This window comes from Lytechinus pictus, chromosome 2 (genome assembly GCF_037042905.1).
Source record: "Lytechinus pictus isolate F3 Inbred chromosome 2, Lp3.0, whole genome shotgun sequence".
Taxonomy (NCBI): domain Eukaryota; kingdom Metazoa; phylum Echinodermata; class Echinoidea; order Temnopleuroida; family Toxopneustidae; genus Lytechinus; species Lytechinus pictus.
The window spans coordinates 55,139,268-55,164,177 of record NC_087246.1 but is presented as its reverse complement, the minus strand read 5'-3'; the positions used below and the strand labels follow the sequence as shown (position 1 = coordinate 55,164,177).

Below are 24,910 nucleotides of genomic sequence, written 5' to 3'. Positions count from 1 at the left end.
ACTTCCACTATTGATATTCAAACTCCATATTGAGCAAGATATGAAAATCACCTAACAGGCAATGCGAGCGTGAAGGGCGAGCGAAAATTTTAAACAGTGACATGAAAAATTCTTTTTATTTTCCAAGTCTTCCCCTCATCTTATTTTATTCACTCATCTTCCCCTCTTCTTTTTTCTCCTCTCTTTTCCCTCCTTTCCCCTTTTCTTTCTTTCCTTTTTTTTTTTTGGGGGGGGGGGGGCGGGCCCCTCGCCCCCCCCTGGATCCGCCTATGGATATAAATATTTTCAGCCCGGACCATCCCTTTAAATCGGTTCGCGCAAAACTGATCCCAGAACATAATCAACTTTTATTGACGAAAAAGCAAACTGACCTTGGATTTGTAACATTTCTAATATTTTTAGTCAATGAAAATAACAAGACACATCTCAACCCTTAAATACTCTTTGCTATCTAAAGGAATATTTTAACCTTTAGGTAAACTGTTTGTGTCGCTGATGATGATATCAATGTATAAACTAAACAGAAGTTCATTTCAGACAACTCCAGCATTTTTCTTTACGTTTTGTAATTTAAAGACAGACAAGTGTTTTTTATTTTTGAAGATAATTGAAATTATATTTAATTTTCTTTGCAGAGTTCCCCCCCCCCCCTCGAGAAAGGAAGAAAGAAACCCGCCCCAAGGAATTTGATTGATTGATTGATTGATTGAATTTATTTTTTTCTTCATTACAATTTAAACACAATCATGACAAGAGCCTCGTACCGTATCGCTGTCCATTCATAAATTTATTGTTGTAACTCGCTTATGAATATTCATGAGCAAAAATCATAACAGTTTTTCTTCTCGACGAAAAAGGGATCATAGTAAAGAAATAAGGATATATACGGTACATTTGGATAACTATAAATATATTTTTAAATTTTTATAAAATGAAAACATGTTTTTTTATTCCAGTTGTACGAGTCAAATAAGATCTTTAAAAAATAATACTGAACGCTGACCCTTGATTAAGTCACAGCGCATGCGTGTGCTCAGGACATATTTGGGTAACGTATATGGCTACGTAATAACCCGCGCCCTTTCTCCACATTTGGCGCGCCGCCTCGTGTTTACGTTTATAGCGAAAGATCGCGCCAAACCTCGTGCCGGTGTGTATTAGTAAACATCATCGTCGTCATCAATTAGAACGAACTAGTAAACTTCGCTTATAACAGCAATTAACCATGTCTGAGAAGAACAACAACGAGTAAGTTATTTAAAGAAGGTTTTCATGGTTTTATTCATGATAAATTTAGTGGTATTTGTAATATTATCCCGGCATAATCCAACGGGAAACATGTCTGAAAATAGATTACCGGCATATGCATGTGCATGCCACCGCCACAGGCACAGACCATACAGAGAGCCACGCCAGCGATGCAATATGCTCGCGCAGTCCAGTGTTATGGAATGGCCGGTGCGGTGAATTTGCACATGCAGTGCAGTGTAGTGCATGTGACGTGATTGTGAATGTGAGTGATGTGGTCATTAGCCAGGCCAGGAGGCTCCTGACGTTGTCGTTAGACTTAGAGAGTAAAAATTCAATTCTTGTCTTGTCTTTCTGTTAATGCCCACAATCATGATTATAATTATATTAATAATGTCATACTCATATGATTATGAATGAACGTGAAGATGAAGATTGACTTGAGCTTGACCTGAATTTTTTGCCGGGACTGGCAGGTGCAATACATGTACACCAGGTGAACACCCTACTCATTGACGAATAGTGATTGGTTTTAACGTGCATAGGTTGTCAGTGACTCCTGTAGATCTACACAGGACCAACAAACATTTGCGTCCTTTCCGATGTACGGAGACGTAGTGACTTCAACTTCAAGCTTCCAACTGCATTCACACCTGCACTGAATACAGTGGTGAGGCAAGCTACACACAACAATAGAGTATAGCGTCAGATTTTTTGTTAGACACGTTTCGGCATGAGCTTGACTTGAACCCCTCACGTTGAGATCTATCATGATCTTATCTGAAACTTGAGCTCTAACCGACTGAGCTACACTGCCTCTCTTATTTAATGAATTCTTTATTCATTCAAATTCAAATAGGTTTAAAAAAATATATATACAGTACAAACAATATAATTTCTTAAAATAATACAGAGTAAAACATATATAATAAACAAAACATTGCCTTGATTACATAATATCATTGAATGAAAGAGAACTTGAGAAAAAAGAAGCATGTAAGCCTTGTGAGAATACAAGTTCTCAAAAGAAATAAATAGACCTAATATTACACATGCATATTTAAGATCATTATATAGTAATATAGGGAAAAAACATCAAAAGCATATAATAAAGGGAGAACAAATAATTAGTACTTGGACAATTAAGACATCTTTTAAATGATTTAAGATTTGTGTATGAGCGTATGTTGCGTGGTATAGAAATCCAAACAGTGGGAAAACTAAAGCGGAAAGATTTTTTGGTGAAGGTTGAGGAAACTTTAAATAAATGAAAATCGTTGTTCGTTCGAGTGTTGTAAGTGTGAACATTGCTATTTATCTGAAACATCTTTAAAACGTTCAATGGTAATACATTTTGAAAATAAAAGAATCCAAGAACAGCAGTAGATCCATAGTAAATACATGTATATAAGTCATATTAAAACATTCATTACCGTATGTTTGATTTTCTAAATAATTGTGCAGAATGTGCAAGGTAATGGCTTCCTGTGCGAATTCAGACTGCTTTCTTTTGAAGGCATGTATTTAGTTTTGGTTGATTGCAATTGCCCCAAAGTGGTATACAATATACCAGTATTAAATAAGGTAATATTAAGGAATTATACAAAAATCATTCAGTTACGTGTGCTTACTCTCCACGGAGCCAGGGATTTTGCCCTGGCCCTGTCATGTGCGTATACTGTGGTCAAAATTGAAATTTTTGCCCCCAGTCCCAGGTCAGGTTTTCTACTTTCCCTGTAAAAGAAGATCTAGATTCTAGCCCTAGATCTAAATCATGAAGCCTCCAATTCTAAATGGGCTAGAACTTCATTTCCGACATTTATATAACATTGATTTCACTTTTAAACAAGTATTCATTTTTTTTAAATGAGAAAAATATTATGAGAAGATGGGAAAAAACTTGCTGTTTACTTAGCCATGCATCTGTTCTCTTTCTCATGTTTGTTAGTAGCTTAGCTACGCTACGAGACGCATATGCAGACTTGTGCATTTCTTCCGGTTCCATGAATTTTATTTTTGAACGCACTAATTGCCATGTATGCTTAAACAACAATGAGAATGCCTGATTCCTCATTGTACAGGTATAGATCTACGCATCAGAACTACATCTATCGGGAGCAAGTCCCTTTAGAGGGCAGCAGACATACGAGTATTGAAACAGAAGCCTTTTATATGATTTTGTAACCCAATCTGGTTAAATGATTTTGTATCACAGGCCTCAACTGAAAAGGTGACCTTGCCCTGGTAGGTTTGCAGTACAGCTAGGGACAGTGATTTTCCGTTTCAAAAAATTGCCTTTTCCGTTTCAGAAAATCTCAAATTCCGTTTCAGCATGTCAGAAAACGGAAATTCCGTTTCCCCATAGACTTTGTACACACGGAAAAGTGACAATTCCGTTTACACATTGAATAGCAAAATCACAACACGTACACTCGTACTGGTCAAAATTTGTATCTGCTACTGTACCAACAACACAATAGAATCCGTTCTAATCGGATCTATGCGGGTGCATAAAATATTTTTACAAACCCATTTAGCATGCATACATCCTCACCTTTCACATTATTAGCATTATTTCACGGTGAAATGATATTTCATCGATAATTTTTGGGTTTTTTGGACATCGTTATCATCAGTCAACGGCTTTTGCCAATCCGCCATCTTTGATTTTAAGACCACGATATCGTGCTGTTACATCTTCAAACGTAGAGGGCAGCAACACACGACCGTGTAGTTGAACGATATGTATGCATGTGAAGCCCAACCCGGCCGGCCGGGTACGGGTGCGGGGTACAATCGAGTGTGCTGATTGTCGAGTGCAGTCACGATGTGTGAATTGTCATGATAGTAGCGAAGTGAGATCATGTTTTCTGGGGTTTTGTGGCCATTTAATATTCTCATTTTGTTGTGATTTTGGAGTAATTTCTGTTGCTATTCTGTGTATTTTAAGGTAAAATACGTTTTCCGTGATTTTCCGTTTGAAATGCCACTTTCCGTTTCAAAAGGCCCTTTCCGTGAATTCCGTCCATTTTCCGCGATCGCGGAAAATCACTGTCCCTATACAGCATGTGCAGTGCGAAATACATTAGCAGACTACAATAGAGAGTTCAGTCATGTAATATACACCCCACAGAGGAATAAAACTAAAATTGCATGTACTTCACAATGTTTGTAGGGGACAGGTTGGGGGTTGCAGATCAGGTTACTCGTGTCAGCATTATCGCTGCAGTTTATATTTATTTCAATATCTGCATTTAGGCCAATGTTAACTCAAAATTATGTGTGCCAGATAGCTGATAGTTCTTATCTCAATCAAATAAGCATGACCTAAAAAAAATAGATGAAATTATTGATCATGTGCTTGACTGCCTTAGGATATTACTGTACCGCTATCTATAGTAAATATTTGCATTTTGAGTTAATTGAAAAAGATATATTCTTTAATACTGCACTTGCATTTTGTTTTTATTACATTTTAAGAAATCGTGTCATGTCAGTATAAAGCCAGCTTACTTTATAGATGATATGTACAAGTATGACAATTTTAGGGACTTGTTAACCAATTTTTTGAGGAGGAGCAATCTATAGTTTTTAGGCAGAGCCATCTTATCCTAAATAGGAAAATACTTTTATATTCATTCAGTTTTTCTTAAAAATATACATGTAGGCCTACATGTAGATACAACATGTTGGTAATCTATCCACTATATTGAGAAAAAAATGTTACCTTATGTAGGAAATTGAATGGGACCCGTATTGAAACCAACATTTTGTTTTAAATGTTTACAATTATACAATATCATTGGAAAATATCTCTAAGATGGTTTTTTTTTTTTTGATTTTACTTTGGGGACTCTTTTTTTCAGGGAGAGGGGGGGGGGGGGGGGCTATGGCAACCTGATTTTTCAGTGCAAAAATGACAAACAGAAGATATCAAAATAACAGATGATAATTTCTGAAGTCCAAACATCCTTCTTTATGGGGAAGTAATTTGTTATTAAATCCTTATATGGGAGAATTTTAGTTTTTTTTTTAAATTCTCTGAAAAGCAAGTGGTTAGTAGCTATTGGTAACAATCCAGGCCGTGCGTCAAGTATAAAAAGTGTGTCAAGTATAAAAAGAAAAAGACAACGTTTCTATTAAATACCTTGGAATCAGTGATGCAACAGAGCATGTTTTTGGTTGAAAAGATTGAAAAGGAAAGGTATTTGTAAAGACCTGAAGGGTAAATTTGAAAATGGGCAATTCATTTCAGCCATTCTTATCGTAGGTTTTATTTGCATGTCCTACACGTCATTACAAGTTGTTTTTCAAAAGACTTCTTTAATACAGTAATTGGTTCATATCTGTGTTCAGTGTGGAGCAGTGTAGACGAAATCTCTCCCATTTTACATGTATACTGTTAATGTAGCATACTGACATGTACTTGTAGCGTACATGTAGTGTAGAATATATTGTATTACATGGCATCCAGTAGCAGTGAAGTGATGTCGGGGAGTTCCTGTGACGGTATCATTTCATCTCTCGAGTGTTTAACTACCAGTAACCTTGCAGATCCAGTTACCTCGGACAAGCGTAATCGGCTCGCCACGTCTGATGATATACCACCGACCCTGGCTAACGGTGAACCACACACCTCAGAGGGTGCCCCTATGTCCGAGGAGGCCCCACCTAGCACCACCCATGCCGCACTTCAGGCGAGCAGGTATTATTTGACATCCAGTTAGTGTAGCTGCGTCCTGTCTCCCTTCTCTCCTTGCATGTGTATTGTATTGTATCTCTAGTACTCTACTAAATTGTGGGGTATCATTACCTTTTTATAGCTTTCAATTGGTGTATTTTGAAGGTGTATTTTAAAAGTGTGGTTACTGTGTTGTACTAGTGTTATCGTCATTTACCAAAGTGCTTTTAGTCACCAGTGCTTGAAATTGCTCCGTAATGTTTAGTCTCCTTTCAACCTTTTGATTGTTCGATAACTGCACATGTATTAATTTGGTGCTACATGTATAATGGGTGTATTAAACAACATTATCAAAGGCTAAATCTTATTTGGCTTGACACATTGTATATGCATCTACTATTCATTCTTTCTGAGTATGGGTTAATGTGAAAGTCCCCAGTTTTCAATTTAAAAAAAAGCAAATTACATGTTCTTCAATGTTCTAAAATTTAAATTTGAATTTCTTTTGGGGGCATGTACATGACATATGACTTGAAGCTATTGAAGCAATTTAAAGCAAGTTAGAATCTGTTTACCGGTACTGTGTTGCAGACATGCAGAGACTTATGCCCTAAATACCCGGTACCACAACAGGTCAGAAAATTGACTTTCTGCTGAAGCATAATAATTGATGTTTGCATTAATTCAATTTTTCACTTTTTTTTTACTCCTGATCATGTTTACCTAGAGCACCATACCAATTTCATGGTATTTTTGTTGTCTTATCGCTGAAAACTGGAGACTTTTTTAGTTTAAAAGGGGTGTTTTTAACAACTAAATATAATATTTTAACTTATTAACAATAGTGCCATGCCTTTGATTTACACTATGTAACTATTTCATAATGCATGGAAAATTTCCTACCAGATGAGCACCTACATGTAGCTCATGGAAGTGGAGAATTTTTAACAGATGACCATAGAGTACCGAAGTGTGACCTCATTAATTTTCACTTTAGTTTGGTAGAGCATGATGAAAAAATCCCCACAACCCAAATATGGTGGGAATCGGTAAATGGGGCCCCAAGATATGACCTCATGAACCAGGCCGATAATACATTGTCTTCAGTGGGGCTACTTATGTATTCATGAGGTCATATCTCAGCCCCCTTAGACCGATTCTCAATATCACCAAATTTTGGAAGTGGGGGTTTTTTCATCATGCTCTACCAGAATATGGTATCTAAAACGTTGAAATGCAAAATAGTTTTTTTTGTGACATCATTATTTCGGTACTCTATAGCAGATAAAACATTACCTGTAGGTTTCTTACAATTTAGTTTGACAATTTCGATATGAGCACAACAGTTAGTAATTTCTTGAATATGTATTCTGGGTCTATTTATACATGTAATTCATTTTCATGGTTTGCCGGAGGGGATTATTTTACCGCAAAATGATTGCACTGGTACTCTTGGTATACGTATAGGCCTACACTTCATATTGTATTCATACGCTGCATATTTTGCGATGCTGCAGAAATTAATTCAAATTTTATACACCTTTTGTTTTAATACATCGTACAGTACCAGTCAGCTATCTTTAACGCACCATTACCCGTAAAAACCATAGAACAATATATTCAGTGGACCAAATCTATTCTCTGGTTTTTACAGGTACATGTAATAGTGAGTTTAAGATGGCTGACTAGTAGTGATTGATATATTTGAAGAATTGATTTTTATTGATTTGATAATCAATGCATGTTTCAGATTTATAATTGGGAGAATGGATGCTGTAATACTGTACATGTGTTGAGTATTCAAGATGTCTGTGTCGTATGTGAGCTAGATTGTCCTTTTGAAAGATTTTATTTTACAATTAATGGTTTTTCTCCCCTTTGTAAAGAACAAATGGTGGCATGATTGTTCATTGCTTTCAAAATAATATCTTAGCTTTCCTTCATCAATCATTTTATTCAATGTGTTTTCTAGGGAGGTATATGAAAATAGTCTCTTTTCAGTATATTATCTTTTCTCAGAGATACATGTTTGAAAAAAATAAGTATTCTGGTGGATGTCATCAAAATTGTCATATTCTTTTTTTTCTCGATATCTTACGCAAAAATATTTCTTTTAGTACCCTAATATTTCAACTAAATGTCAAGCACACAATGATATTATGTAGATAAGATTGTTGCATTTGTATCACATCATTCATGACCATTTTCTAAATTATTTTTTAATGCTACAAGTAGTTATACCATCTATTGATTTCTCCTTTTTTTCTTGTTTTTCCTTTTTTCTCTCTCTACTAAAATTCCCTCTCAGTCCCCTGTCTCTTTTTGTGATTAAGCGCATTATTGCACACTGTATTGAAGATACGCCAATGTCCCTGGCCTTCCTTTTGTTTAGAAGGGCTCCCACTTGGTTGTCTGAATAAAAAAATTGTCTTTGCTGTTTTAAAAACCTTTGATTCCATTCAAAGTTCATCTAAAATTGATATTCTGTTTTGTCATAGCAAACAATGAATTCAGTTTTGCAAAGATAAATTCAGTCATTTTCACATGAAAAGTAAAGAACTAAATCAGATTTTCCATTTCAATTACCCGGTATACCGGTAAAAGGAAACTCACTGTCCTTACAGTTCAGATCATGCAGCTCGTGAAGCTACTAAACAGATCAATTTAAATATCAAACCTGCACTCATTTTTTTTATTTTGCTTATATTAAAAACTCGGCCCAACATGAGGCCTTCAATTTCCTATAATTATTTTTTTTTCTTCTAATGAAATCATATTTACAAAAGATATTTACTTTGTATAATTGTGACCAAGACAACGCCCAGTTCTCCATTTAAGCACATGTGCATATATGCATATACCATAGAGCTGTTCATATTGGCACTGTGCCAACAGTTTTGTCTCCTTTTGCCAGCAGAAGGAATTAAAATTACCTTGTAACTGTATGAATAGTCTTTGTGTTACAGCCCTGTGCAGGTAGGTTTTGTTTGAAATGCTAAACTGTTATTGAATATGAGTAACTTTGTGAAAATTCAGTTTGACAAACTAAACTTAAATTAATTTGCTGTACTGGTATTGTCTGAAATCACTTAACACCATGGAGCATTCGTCAGTCTTGATTGACATGTTATGTGAGGTTGAGCCACAAGGGGTCTCATAGTAGAGACTACCAATGTGGGGGTGTGTTGGGGGCTTGGCCTTTAGTCTGTGCTGTGTATGCACACAGACTATGTACAGAGAGCCGATCGAAGCAGTGAGTGTGTATTGATTACTTAGCCAAGCAACCTACATACATGTACATGTAATACTCATTGCTCATTGGCATTACTGACTGATAAGTTCTGTTTATTTCCCTTATTCATCTACTAGTAGTTTAGATCATTACATCCTGTTTTTATATGAGTAAAATTATAGGTTTTCATCATGACATGCATTTTTACATGCTAAAAGAAATTGGGATATTGTGATTTTGTTTCTGGGGTACATGTAGAAGGGGGGGGGGGTGACTCAGATGGAATATTGTGAATGAAGGTCATAGGATTGTCTTGTTCCAATTCAGGTTCAGATAGTTAATTGTAGTCTCATTATTTAGACTGATTCTCACACTGGGGGGGGGGGGGAGATATGAAATTGCATTTGTGTGGTGGAAACTAGAAACCTTACAAATCACATGTATGTAGGCGAGATCCATCGTAGACAAAATAGGCTCCGTCTAAAAAAAGAATCTTGGCATCACTCCAATATTGCTGTTTGACGAGTACAGTTTATTCCCTCTTTGGTATTTCATCCTCTGCATGGTGTTTAGTCATTCTCCCGTTCAGTTCGAGCACGCTATCAGAATTAATTTTCTTTCACTAGTGAAGGATAGTGCCTCCTAGAGTGAATTCGTGTGTAGAGTGTTGACAAGGAAACGTGTTGATTTTGGATACAGAATCATGGAAAGTGTGGAAAGAAAAATTGTTGATGTTCAAACTCATTCATCTGATATGTAAGTACATGTATGTCTTGGTTATGCCAAATTCTAGTGCATTTTTGGACGGTCCCTACAAAAAAAACTGCATTTGCTGAAAGGGTTTCCCATCCCATGAGTGGTGAATAATAGATAAATATATACAAAATACTATTGCCACTTGGTTTTATCATTGAGCTACTAATCTGAGTTGGTCCATGGTTTTATCAACTCTTCTTTTAGGTTGGGGAATAAGATTCGATTGCAGCCATGCAAAGTTTTTTGTCCAAAGGTTGAACTTTACCTCGTCATTCACCTCTGGTTTCCCCTTTTATTGCTTCCAATTTGTTTGGATATTGTACGTGTATTCGATATGATTAACACAGTAAACACATCTTTTTTTAATAGCTAATGAACTTCCTTCCTGGAGCTTGATGAATTTAGACTTAACAGAACTCATTGCATTTACATCCGGATTAACCAATTTCTCTCCTTTTCAAATTTCTAGTTTTTACATTGATGTTAATTGAAGGAAGCATTATTTGTTTGTTTGTATCTTCATAATCATTAGCCATCAAATTTAAAGTTACACTCTATGAAAAACCAATTACTCTCAGCATCCTTTACTTCATGTACTACCCTCATTTTCCCCTAAAATAGAAAAAAAGTAAAGTAAATTGAAATGGGGAAAAACACTTGATTAAAAACTTTTTTCTGGACTGCTCACCAGCTCAACACAGAATAACATTACCTGCCTTCACTACTGGCTTCAAAGCATTCAGCGAAATGTCCAGATCTAATCTGCGATGTGTTTGCGTAATTGATTTCACATTGACCTCCAGACAAAGACAGAAAAGGAATAAAGATCTCAGTGGTCAGTACCATTGTAAAATTGAGTGTAATCTATGCTCAAAGATTGCTGACTGGCTCTGTACATGTTGTACTCAGTAGGCTTACATGTACTAGTTTATCATTCTTCATGTATTTGGTGCATCATTCTGTGGCATTGGCTAATTTTTAACTTTGCTGTGGTTTGTTTTTGTTCGGTATGAGGAAATGCGTTCGATTTCTATAAAAACCCAAGTTGATATACATTTTCTTCAAGTGAAAATGTTAAAGCCATTCACATACTCAGAAAATATTTTGTTCGTCTCCATACCATGTAGAAGATATGGGATGAGTTTTATGTGGTATGGAAATAGCAGTGACACAAAGCTTCATTTTAGGTGTAAGGAATACTTGAAAATTTGTAATTTACATTTATGTATGTTTATAATGATTGTTCTCAGGTTTTTGAAGCAGGCATACCAGCTTAATATTATCAAATATATTCTCTGGGAAATGTTTTAGCAAGGAGCTTCCAACATTTTAGTATTATTCAACAATTAAGCTTCTTAATTCACTGTTGATATCGATTTGTCTTGATCTTTTTATCCTTAAATTTCCATTGCAGTCATTTACTCAGTTCTTATTTGTAACTATGCTTAGAAGATCTACATGATAATGAATGATGCAACGGATGATGACCAATATATATAATTTTTGGAAATGATTAGGCCTACCACACCATTTGCATTAGTTGTGTCACTGATAAAACGTACAATGCAGATTCATCTAAACTTATCTTCATTATCTCTGTCAAATTACACAGAGGCTTCAGAGCAAACTGTGTGATGACAAAGGATGACAAGTCTTAGCAAATACTGAACAGGCATTTTCCTTGTTCTCAGAAATATTATGTAATATGTCTCAGTCATTGTTGGGACACAAAAGATGAAATCCCACTTCCCCCATTTTTCCCAAAGTACTGAATATTTGACTTGCTTGAATGATTACAATCAGTTGCCCACGTTAATCATTTTCACTTTAATCCTCATATCAAGAGTAAGTGCAGCATTCTTCTACCATTGCATGATAAAAACTGTACTAAGTGATGGCTTTAGTTCTATTCCTGAAGTGATCTTGTTTTCTCAATTATATTTTGAGCAAAGGGTGGAGTTCTCTGCTCTCAGTGCATATAAGGACTTAATAATTCAACATGCTTGAGCGAATTGTAACTAGTACATATAATTAATGATTCAACATGCTGAATCAAATTGTAACTACCGTAGTACATAAATTAATGATTCAACATGCTTGAGTAAATTGTACACTTCAAAGATTGTGTCCTCCAGACAACAATTACAAAAATAAATGCAGGTATATGATTACATACCTTAATATAGACGGTAATTAGCCTTGTACCTCCATTCATTTTTAACCTGCTTACAATGTAAATGTGAGTTTTTGAGAAATCTATAGTTCTTCTTGGTGTTCATGTTTTGCTATATATTGCATTTATTCCTTAAAATAAAGGACAGAGACATTGATTTTCACTTTGGTTCTGTGTCATTGAATTATTTTTTTTGCAGTTCATGCATGCTTACATGTAGTCTTTACACACAATTTCTTTTTTAAATAGAAATATTCATTATGTTGTTGTAAATGTGCACTATTGCATGATGGTGGTAGTTAGTAATTTGAACAAGCTCCCTTCTGTGAAATTGTTGAATTTCCTTTTCTCATACATTTTTTGTTCTGCAATGAATGTTCTCTAATCTGTGATTTATCATCGCATGATATTTCCCATGTGTATGTGAGTAAATGTGACGTGACAGTTTCACAAAGATTAGAGTTTAGTTTTGATATGAATTATTTTGTCGAGTGTGCATTTAGATCTACTCAGTGGATTTACCCTTCTGATAATACTTATCTCTTAACACTGACTATCCACAGAATAAATAGATAATGTACAATGTCTATTTGTGTGATTTGAGATATCATCAGAGTGAATGTAGGCAATGTGAAAAAGTGCATTCTTATACTTAAGAAGCGATTGAAACAGCTTGTTTCATGCTTCAAGTCAAATGAGGTTGTAAAAAAGTGTTTGAATAATATTTTCCCCATTTATTTTCAGGTATACTTATGAGGACATCGAGGCGATGGCCGAATTTCTGTTGGCCAGGCAACCTCATCGTCCGACAATAGGCATCATCTGTGGGTCTGGTCTGATGGGACTGGCCAATAAGCTGGAGGAGAAATACACCATACCATACGAGAAGATTCCAAACTTCCCCGTCAGTACAGGTAAGGAGTGTTGGAAGGGAGAATCATGAAGAACAAAAAATCACTCTAGATTTAATTGTGTTGACCATTATCATATTTTTCTTTTTTAAAAAAGAGATAATTTTTTTTTTCTTTGAATAAAATCCTGCCTGTTTGCAATGGAAAATTATTTTGTTCTGTGAGGTTCAAATATTGGGACAGAGATCACACTCTTCTTAAAAATTATATCACCACTTGATATGAGGATTGATGTCAAAATTGATTTAAGTACGGTAGCCCAAGGTTGTTGCACTTCTTGTAGTACTAGCTACTCTTAATTTCTTTAATAGAAGGTCAATTAGCATTATACCATCTCTTTTTGAAAAACCTTGTATTTTGAGTATTGAGACTGTATCAATTATCAATTAATTTTTTACATTTAAACTGACCAGTCTTCAAGCCAAGGACATTGCTACTTAATGATTTTGCAAGATTGTAGACAAAACCCAAAGGAAATGGAAATCCCCCCTTCCCTCAATGTAGTTTTCTTGAAAAAAAAAAGGTCCCCCCTCAGGATATTTTAGCTCTTTGATTCAGATTTTCCTGCATGAGGATTGAAAATTAACTGGATCAAGTAAAATATTCCTGTAATTTTATTCATTCTGTCTTGTATTGAAAACCTGTTGGTGATGTATGAAGGTTATTGTGGACATTTTTGGGGGTTAAAGCATGCTCAGGGCCCCATGAGTATTTTACAAGCATGATGTTTAAATTAAGCATGACTTTAAAGGCCTGGTCCCACTGGCTGATGGCCACAAAACGTAGTCATAAGGGATATAGTGGACAAGCAAAATTTTAAGGTGGCTCCATCCTTTTTCATCAACTCCAGACAATGGACAAAATTAGCGAAATGAAATCACTTTAGACTGATGCTCGATGGATATAGAGCGTATGAAACACGTATGCAAAGATTATACAATGGATATGTAACGTTTTCCAACGGATGGCAAGATTCTTTTCCATTTTACATCCTCTCTGCATCCGTAAGTGCAGCCCTCTGTGTTACAGCCCACTGGCATTCATAATAACTTAATTTCTAGAACCCTTCTTGTAGGATTGTCACAAGTTTCAGTTGTAATGCTCTTCATGTAGGTTGGTTCTAAATACTTTTAAAATGAAGATTTTTTTTTTAAAGAAAGGAAGGAGTATTATTATAAAGTTCATGTTTCTGTAACAAATAATTTTAATTTTTCAGTTGAAGGACACCATGGTCAGTTCTGCTTTGGAACTCTGAATGGGAAGACTGTAATGATGATGCAGGGAAGATTCCATCTATATGAGGGATACCCATCATGGAAGGTAGGTAGCCATTTTGAATCTAACTTCACCTCGTTTTTTCTCTTCAATCTGCCCCCCGCCCTGATTCCATGAATTAGGTGTGCCTATATCTGTTTACCGGTGGAAAAAATAGCAAAAATAATATAATATACCTGAGGTTTGTAACATCCTCATGGGATTGCTCTGACAGTTACTGCCATGGGGAATCTTCACATCAAAGTTAAACATGATGAAATCATCGAACCTCGCACCAAATTCTTGTCAAAATATTTTTGACCAAAGACAATATTACAGTCTCCTTGTTTCAACCTTCACAATGAGAAATCGAGACAGCAGTTGGAGGAAGAGATATCTGATCTCTTGTAGTCAAAATTACAATAATATTTCTGAGGATGACAGATAATGTTAAAAGCCCTTTTCTCGTTTTCGCCTCTTTATTTCAGCTTATTGCACCTGTGCGTGTCATGAAGCTCATCGGCGTGGACACCCTGGTAGTAACAAATGCTGCTGGCGGAATGAATCCTAACTACAAAGTCGGGGATATCATGGTTATGATCGATCACATCGGAATGCCAACATTGGCCAATTCGAACCCCCTCTGTGGCCCCAACGATGATAGGTACTTTCCCTCTTACCGATTTCCTTGTAGCCCTCCTGAAATCCGTGAAAGATTTCCTTTATCAGTTTCCTGTCCTTAAATCCACATTAATGAGGTTATCATCCTGGATAAGAATGAAAGGTGCTTTTCATTACACTGGTCGAGTTCTATAAGTGCCTTTAGAGTTTTCTTATTTAAAAAAAAAGCACTGCATTTTTTTGTTTTAAGATTTTGAGTAGCAAAATAATGTTTTTTGCTTAAATCAAGATTGAATAATTTACAAAAGTCAGAACCTACAATAAGTGATTCAAATCTCTGTTCTTCTGTTCATTCATGAAACAAGTGAGATATCTCTATGCCCGAAAATAATAATAATAATATAGGGTATTTATATCGCGCACATATCCACCTTGTTAGGTGCTAAAGGCGCTCCTATATTACCCGGCTAAGCTAGGCGTTCATAGCGCACACAGCTTTTTAAGGAATTACTTCCTACCGGTACCCATTTACCTCACCTGGGTTGAGTGCAGCACACTGGATCAGTTTCTTGCTGAAGGAAATTACGCCATGGCTGGGATGTCAGCAAGCATAGACACAACCGTTATTAACTATGTGTTTTGAAGTGTTATGGATTTCAGAAGTAGACTCAAATTAATCAGAAACCCTGACTCTGTTTCTGATGACCTTGCAAACATTTTTCTAATTTCCAAGCAGATAATCAGTTTTCAGATCAATGAACTATTGTTTTCAATACTTCACATGGGCTTTAGATCATGCAGGGCAATTTGTCTGAGATGATAATAACTCGGTCTGCAGTATTTTGTGAGGAAGGTTTGATCTGGGCGTGAGTAGACACCAAGTCCAATGGTCCTTCAAAATTTTGGCCATGTTGTTCAATTTTAAACAGCACCACACAAATTGGGATTTACTAGAGAGCTAACCTTGTTTGAACCCAGCATAATATTGAATTTGAATTCCTATTCATGGTTGTTATGCAACAACTATTCAATCTATTTGTTGGAAAATCACATCTTTTGAGAGAAAAATAATTAGTATAATAAATCTTGGGTAGGAAAGTTTCTTGCTTCTAGGTTGAGTGAATGGCGTCTTGACAAAATATATGTCCTTTTCTCATAGGTTTGGTGCAAGATTTATCAACATGTCTAACGTCTATGACAAGAAGCTGAGGAAACTCACTTTGAAGGTTGCCCAGGACCTGCAGTGCTCAACGTATGTAAAAGAGGGCATCTACGTCATGGTTGGAGGGCCATCGTACGAGACTCCAGCTGAGCTGAGACTTCTGAGAGCATTGGGAGCCGATGTCGTAGGTAAGTGAGCATGTTTTCAGCCTAGCAATCACAAAGGTTTAGTCAGCTAAAACATGGTTTGTTAATCTGGGAGGTGTAATTATTGTTAGCCAGATGTGACAACTCGTCTATTCGGTTATATTCTTTATGTGAACAGGACTTCTGGATCCTGGTCCCATGTTTCAGTGGTTAAGAAAGAGATCTTACTCATCATTCCTACCATTTCCTGAACAATTCCAATGGTTTAAGAATCAAAACACTCAAGATTTTCAATTTTTGCAAAGTGAGACTACTGATTTTGAACCATGCTTCACCTTCATCAAATACTGCGTACACATTCTATACATGTGAAACAGAATTGAAAAATCAATGGTTTCATTTTTGTACTTCATTATATAATGAAACAATTCAATACATTTGGTAAAACTATTATTAATTAAATTAACATTTTTTTTTGGTCTCGCCTGAACTAAGTTCGGCAGAGACCTAGTAATCACTTTGCCTGTTACTCTGTTGGTCCGCTGGTTTTTTTCGACTTCTTTATTTTTGCATCAATTATGCTCATTCTTGGGTAATACACATGTGACATAATGAGAATGATGGGGTCAAAGGTCAGCTAGGGGTCAAAAGGTCAAATTATATGAGGTCATCTTCATCCTTTTTCAAAGTTTTTGTTCAACTTCATCTCATTTCTTTATTTTTGCATCAATTTTGATTAAACCTGGCTAAAATGATCCTTTGGTAATACCACATGTGTGTTGTTGAGGGTGTGGTAAAAGGTCATCTAGGGGTAAAAAGTTCAAGTCTTTTTTTACTTGGTCTAATTTCTTTCTGCATCAATTATGTTCACACTTGGTACATATGATCCTTGGGCAATACCTTATGTGTGTCCATTGGGACAAAGGTCATCTAGGGTCCAAAGATAATTTTGCATCTTTTATTGATCAGGAAATCAGGTGAGACTCGTGGTTCATGAACCACCTTGTCTTTTTAATTAGCAGATATGTTAAATTAACCAAGAAAAAAATGGAAGCGTCTATCTCTCTCCATTTTGAACAGAATCTCCTCGTAATATTAATGTCAAATAGACAAAACTTTCATGAATATCAACAATTTCTGAAATTAGTGGTGCATTATGTCTTAACAGTAATCGAAATGAATGTAATGTTATTTTGCTTGCAGTGCTGATATTCTTTGTTTGCTTTTCCTGGCAGGTATGAGCACCGTCCCGGAAGTGATAGCTGCAAGGCATTGTGGGATGCGCGTCCTTGGTTTTTCACTGGTGACGAATGCCTGCATCATGGACTATGCCACCAAAGGTGAGGTGTGTCATGAAGAAGTCCTTGAAACCGGGAAGTGGCGTGCAGGAGTCCTCCAGGATCTAATTGGACAAGTCGTTGAGAGGATAAATGGAGAGGAATGAGAATAGCTCGAGTCCAATCAGCTTGATCCTCCCTCCTGAGTAACCTTGTATAGATTTTATTAGACATTTGAAGAGATTTCTCTCATAACTTGAGAAAAAGGACTTGAGAATGAATAGTATCTCTTCCGGTTCTAACAGATTATCTATCTCATGAATTTAACATAGATTTTCTATTTTGTGAATTTGAGCAGAATGTAATTCATCAGCTACCATTCATGTGTGAACGGCCCACCTCTCATATTCAAACATCTTCCATTCAAATATGAACGTCGAGGAACAACCAGCGCCCCGACCCAGATGCTGTCAGCTTCTTATTAGATCACCATTGTTCATGATCCCAAGTTTTCAGGCATTCCAGGATACAATGTTATTGATGAGAAAATTAGCTGTACTGCAGAAACAGGGTTCTTTCTTTGAAGTTTGTTTGCATACTTACTATTGCATATATGCAAGTAACTTGAAGTGAAAACATTTCTGTTTTGCTGTGCTGGTTTTGGAAACCTGCGGTTCAAGTTGAATATTTTCTGGGTTAATTTAGCCCTTGGTTTAAAATGATGAGATTAAAATCTGGTTTTGATAGATGAGCTACATCCAATTGCGAGGTATAAATTGTAGTATACAAGTCAAATTCTTGCAAAACTCAGCACAAAACAATACAGCTTGATGACAGTATTCCAAGTAGTGTGGTTACGGTAAGTGGCATCAGACAAAGAGAATACAGGTGCCTTTGTTGTAGGAGTTCTTTTCTCCTGTGCTGGCCGCAAAGAAACGTTGTTAGCCTAACAGAGCGCTAACAGTAAGCCCAGTCACATCTTTCGGATTGTGAAATCATAACATTTATTCCAATGTGTGAGTAATGCATTGTTGTAACATAGGCATCACCATCACATTACCGGTTGTGACAGAGCCTCTGTTAATGCATTTTTAGCACCAACAATGTTTCTGTGTTGTCAGTACTAGGCCCAGTCTTACAAAGAGGTACGATTGATCCGATCTATCGTAACTCTATGGAAATCCATCAGTGTCATAATTTTTTTCTAAGAAAAATTTGCACAATGTCCTTTTATGCAGAGAGAAGCGCAGTGAATTTTCAAGAAAACCATGAATGCATGAATATACATCACAGCTAGAAAATATTTTGAACAAACATGCATAATAGATGTTGACATTGCTGCCATCCATAGTTGAGATTGATCGGATCAATTGTAACTCTTTGTAAGACGGTTATTGTTATTATGCAATGAAGCTGTAAATCTTGATATCTCGTGAGATCGTAATTACTTATTTCTTACAATGAAATACAAGAGGTATCCAGCTGTTAGTTTTGCAGTATTCGATACCTCACTCTGTCAGGAAATCTGCATCTTTGGGAAAGCCAGTATTCTTAAAATTGTATTGCACATATTGCAGAAATTGTGAAAATACGGGGGGGGGGGGTGTCTTTACCCCTTGAAAAACTGAAGAATTGTTAATGTATTATCTCTGGATGTAATTTGTTATTTACAATTGAGATGTCAAAAGAGCTTTGAAGAGAACTACATCTCTTCCCTGTAAATACATAAATCTATAAATCACTATTGCAATTATTCTTACAGGGTAAGTAAGATTGAATGATTGAAGTAAAATTATATGAATTCTCTCAATTTACATGCATGTTTGTTTGCATGCCTATATTTCATAATATTTCTTACTTCCAGAAGTTCCAGGATACTGCCCAACTCCTATAAAAGGGGTCAAACAGGCAGGGGTTTAATTAAAGTTTCTTTTGTAGCACAAATATATGATTATAATAAAATAACTTCAGAAATTTTGCATGAATCTCAACACCCACAACTTTCACAAGCACACTTTTTTTTTTCTCCTGTCACATTACTTGTATTAACTTTTTTCCCCATATGATACGACTGGCTAATGCAATGGTTGCTATGGTAACTTTGACTATTGTAGCCTTGACTAAACAATTTGTTTATAAGGTTTCATTTCCTTCGTGTGGTTTTATGAAGTCAAGAGCTGTTGGGTCTGTCGGACAGATTCATAGTAATTTGTAACCCAATCTGCCAAATAAGTATCTTGTTTAGTTTACCATTGCAAGTTGTAAATTTGTTCAAAATATTTCTGATAGCAAGATTGAAACAAATCTTTGTCATGAAAGATTGTCATGAAATGCAGGTTCTTATGTTGTCTCGCTAAATACCATCATTACTTAAAGAATTCATTTTTGCTCTTGAAATACAGGAGTTTTACAGTAGATTCAGTCAAATTTACAACTGCTCTCATATGCTTAAATACCTCTTACAATATCTCTGATGGATTTATGTTTGCATATCATGTATTATATAAAGTGGTGGAGGTTTCTTTGGTTTAAATTTTGTTATGTTTTTTTTTTGTATTGATATGAGGCTACCTCTGTGAGACCAATTTTCTCTAAAACAATTTAACTGTCTTTTTAAAAAAATTACCAAAATCATTACTGAAATTTACATCTATATATGCTTGGCGTTCAAATGATGTGCTCTTTAGAGAACAAGTTGAATTTTAAACATCTCGTTTAATTACTTTAAAATCTTTCTGCATAATTCTTTGGATATCTGCATTATATTTTATGGAGCAGACCTGGTATGCATGGTATATTTCCTATAATTCTAGATTAAAGATTGGTTATGATTTTTATGCAGTTTAATGTTATAATTCCTTTATCTGAAAACTTACAGTGATGTAGTACTTTGTAGAAATAATTACGATAACTTGCCATAAAGCTAAACTGCAAGGAAGCTAATTTTAAGGGTGTTAGAAGTTGACAAATTATTGTCATAAATGCATTTTCAATTAAATCTTTTTTAAAAATACAATATAGATATTCTAATCTGAAGGCCGTCACATTGTTCCGTGCAAGCCTTGCGAGTGAGTTGCAGGTAACTATTTTAGCTGCCCGCAGAAGCGCACGAAAGTCTGAATTGCAGGCAGAAAATTTCAGGAAATGCTCAAAACTTTGTTGCGGGGGAGTTGCGGGCAATCATCTGCAACTCGCCCGCAATGCTTGCATGGAACGATGTGACAGGGCCGTAAGGAAAGTGTGCAATCCAGAGATTTCAGACAAGATGGTATTAAAATTTTTGGATGTGACAAGTCATAGCTTGTGTAATTATAGGATGGCATTATAAGTGGCACTCGTGGTATTCTCAGAACGCTGCTAATATGAAGTATTACAGCATATCTTGCTCTCCCGGTTAATTTTTCATGGTATACAATAGTTTTGAAATGCGCTAGTCATTAATATTTTATCATTATGTTTTAACGACTCCTTAAAGATGGCTGTTGATGATATAGATATTTTCTATAATGGGGGGGGGGAGGCTTAAAGTATTCATAATGTGAATTTCAAGTTTCTATATTATCCAATCCACATTTTTCAAAGATTATCTGTTTTATGAAATGTATTTAAAAAAAATTCATTGCCCCTTTCACATTCATAATTAAGTTTTAATATGTAAGTGATTAACCAGCCGAAAATTGGCATATTTTCGGTGATTGATAACATTATTTAAAAGAAATATTACTGAAAACATTTATTTTGTTCTTTATTTACATTTATCCTTTTATATCTGTGTTGGTACTCTTGTAACTTGTGTGTTGCATTTGTATGTACTTCAGTTTCCATCTATTTATTTGCCATAATATGTATTAAAGTATTCTTTGTACCTTGGTAGTTACAAGATCTTCCTATTGGATCATTCCATCATGTTTGGCCTACATGACCATGTGATGTCAGTTTGACATCCGTGGGATATCCATATGACATCCATGTCAAATCCACATTTCACAGTAATTTTTTTATAGATGTGGCTAAGTTTTATGAGTAAGTCAACGTTTTAATCAGCCACATTTTAATTGATGTCGCCTAAATTTTTATTGTTACCTAGTAACATGAAAATCAAATTTAAGCATCATTGGCAGTAAGCTTTTTTACGACTCTGCAATTTCAATTCACTACAATGCTTGAGAAGTAAATATTATTTGGATGCTATTAAGTATTTGTGGTGAAGCCCCCCAAAAGTTATCAGATATTTGCCTAATTTTAGTGAGACATAGACTGTTACATAACCTTACCTGGTGGAATGACCCCTCTTTCCCCCATATCATTAGAGTGGAGACTCAAAATAAAAACTTTTTATCATTTATTTTGCCTTTTTGTCACATAAATACTGTAGTTGATATTATTGTTTGTTTGTATTCAAGCTGCTTGTACATGTACTAGTGTTATTCTAGCAAGCAATACATCATTGAATTGACACTTAATTTAATGACCAGGACTTAGGTCTGAATGTAACTAAGTGTCATAAAATTTTATTGTAAATTTGCCTGGATGTGAATAATTCTGGCAGTTCAAATGCCAGAATAAGTAGCTCTTTGTCTTTTCAAAAGGCTTTTATAGTTTGATGTTGCATTACGTCTTGCATGTACATGCATGTAGTCCCTGATTCTCTGAATGATTGAGATATGAGATATAAATGAATTCCTACCCTAATTTGTTATTAGATGGCATTATTTCTTGATTTTTTTACAAAATTGATTCATTTTTTGAATTGCTTCCAATTGAAAAGATTGCCTCTTTTCTTTGATCACACAATAATATAATATTTTACTTGCTATGGACAAGTCGGCTTTGTAGTGTTTTAGTAAATATTGCCTTTGAAATCTTCTCTTTCAAGCAAATTTCATTGTAAATTATCTTGTAAATATATTTTTATATAAGAGGAGTTTATTGTATGATGTAGAGCACAGAGTTACTATGTTGATGTTGTGTAAGGCTTGTAATATTTGCCTAAAATTGGAATGTCAGTCTTGGGTCTACCAATAGAAAAAACGACCATCTTCGAGATAGATGATGTTTAATCAGAGATATTTTATGGAGCAGTAATATCCCGCTATGGTCTCAGCTCCTTATGTTAATTCAACATGATAGAAAACTCTTGCTTCTACAAGACACTAATTCCCACTGTACTCACACAACTTTAATTGGTTATATTAACTATTGTAGTGTTATGGTGACAAAAGTTTTGTAAATGTTCTACAGCACAAAATATAGCATTTTATCAGAATATTAATTGTTAACGTACTGTTTCTGTAAAATGCAAACTTAGAAATCAATCCCATGTCTGACATGCAGAATTTATAATGGTCTTCAGGTTTTAGTAAAATGTCATTATTGGCTGCTTTCGTTAAATAATCCTAACATGACCTTGATGTGGACATTGTTGTAGAATTATGTGATATTCAAGCTTATCTGTTGCCTTTACACAATAAAAATCCTGTGAAAAGACACTAATTTGCTGGTTTGGTTTGTAATGATTCAAGTGATGCCATGTGTATGTGTGATTTATATTAATGAGCCTATATGTTCATAAAATCTTGAAAGATGTAGTTAGAGGGATGTGGAAAAATCGTTTTCAATCAATTGCAAACATCAGTTGTAAAATTTGCAATGAAATCAGGTTTGTTTTAATAAGATACAGAAATCAATTTCTACCTTCCATTGCAATAGCAGGTTAGCAATTAAAAGATATACAGTGAGTATAAAAAAACGGGACAGTTTGGAAAGTTATTTGTCAAAATTTTGTTCATATGTCTATACTTTGATATCCATATATGCTGCTCTGAAGTCTTATCCATCTAAAAAAACTAAGTTTTGTTCATGCTTAAGTGAACATGGAACATTTCTGTTGGGGGTTAAAAAAAACACTTGCGCCAAATTGCAGAAAAAGAGAAATATGATCATCAGACTCCCCTTAGCATTAAAAAATGAAAAGGTTAAAGTGATTGGTTAACATTGGTTTGACTTAAAAAAGTCTGAGCTAGAAGGTCACACTTGTCACCTGTGTCTGCGATATGTTACAAAAATGAAGCCCAGAAAATATTGCGTTCAAAAATAATTATTTAGTGCTTCAAAAATTGAAATATAAAGTGACCGGAAACACCATCTTAATTTCATCCCATACACTTTATGTGTACTATTTAGGCATCTATAAGACGCCTATTTACAAAATCGGGGTTTGCCTTGTAGTTTTAGCTTTTCATTCTCAATAATGGTTGTTTTTAGGGTTTATTAGTTCTAATACATGCACTTGTACACATATTTCATCTTGGTTTGAGAGTTTTTTAAATCGGCTGCTCACAAAGTTAAACAATACCTTTAAGGGTTAAAGCTATTTATGCACCTTAATTATTGTCCATTTTTGTCTCGCCAGAATGAAGTTCAGCAGAGACCTAGTGATTATTATTTTCTTGTTGGTCTGTTACAAAAATGTTAGTTTTGTTCAACTTGCTCTTAATTCTTTATCTCTGTATCAATTATGTTCCCACTTGGTAGATATGTTCCTTGTGTATCCATGAGGATGATGGGGTCATAGGTTATCTAGGGGTCAAAAGGTCAAATGATATGAGGCCATGTTCATCCTTTTTTGAAGTTTTCGTACAGTTTGCTCTAATTTCTTTATTCCTTCATAAAAGCGTACCTAAGGGGGGGGGCAGACTACCCCCCCTGACGAGTCACAACACATGCAAAGGACGTATCTCTGCCCCCCCCCCCCTGACGAGTCAAAACTGATCCCTGACGAGCTAAGTGGGCCCCTCCTTTGAACTTGAAGACCTTTTTTTTTTTTTTTTTTTGTCAATTTTATTCTGGTGTGAAATGTCCTTTACTTGCGGTTGAAGACCTTTTTTTGCCCCCACCCCCTTTGGAAAATCCTAGGTACGCCACTGATTACATGTATTACTGGGAGAGCTTTTACTTTATTCAAATCATTTTATTGTGGGCAACAAAGGTTATTTTGAAAGCATTAACAATAATGGCAAAAATAATGAAAAGGAGTATGTCTGCTGATTACCAAGTCTGATGAGCATATTTCTCATTTTCTGCAATTTTGGTGCAAGTCTTATTTTTTTAATAAAGTATAAAATAGTCCTGTGTTTGCTCAAGCATGAACAAAACTTATTTTTTAAATGGTATTTGAAAGATAAAACTTCAGAGCATCTATGAACACCAAAATATAGACATCATAATATGTTAACAGATCGCATTAAGAGAGAATTATTAATATGATGAAATGATAGGTGCATTCTTGATATTATATTAACAAAAATATATGTAGTTTTATTTGCTACGGAATGCTGAGCACTCGAAGTATTAGATGGATGTAATTATATTTTCCATAGCGCCATCTCAATGCTGGGATTGAAACCCATTATTTTTTTTCAGAGATCCGGGAAGACGATCAACATCGGC

The 24,910-nt window shown here is 35.3% G+C and overlaps 1 protein-coding gene across 3 annotated transcripts; it reads left to right on the top strand.

Moving 5' to 3' along the window:
- Positions 1–1,088: 1,088 nt before the first annotated feature.
- LOC129253947 (purine nucleoside phosphorylase-like) lies at positions 1,089–22,954 on the top strand. 3 transcript variants are annotated; one of them, XM_064095196.1, is made up of 7 exons: positions 1,089–1,248; positions 5,803–5,953; positions 12,835–13,004; positions 14,218–14,321; positions 14,744–14,919; positions 16,036–16,226; positions 17,420–22,954. In XM_064095196.1, exons 2-7 carry the CDS (start codon positions 5,901–5,903, stop codon positions 17,626–17,628), a joined length of 903 nt encoding a protein of 300 aa, XP_063951266.1. In that variant the 5' UTR covers positions 1,089–1,248; positions 5,803–5,900; the 3' UTR covers positions 17,629–22,954. The 3 variants fall into 3 exon arrangements, with proteins under 3 accessions (XP_063951266.1, XP_054748361.2, XP_054748362.2); XM_054892386.2 differs by having other exon boundaries at positions 1,119–1,248; positions 5,792–5,953; XM_054892387.2 differs by lacking the exons at positions 1,089–1,248; positions 5,803–5,953 and adding an exon at positions 9,482–9,917.
- The last annotated feature ends 1,956 nt before the right edge of the window (positions 22,955–24,910 follow it).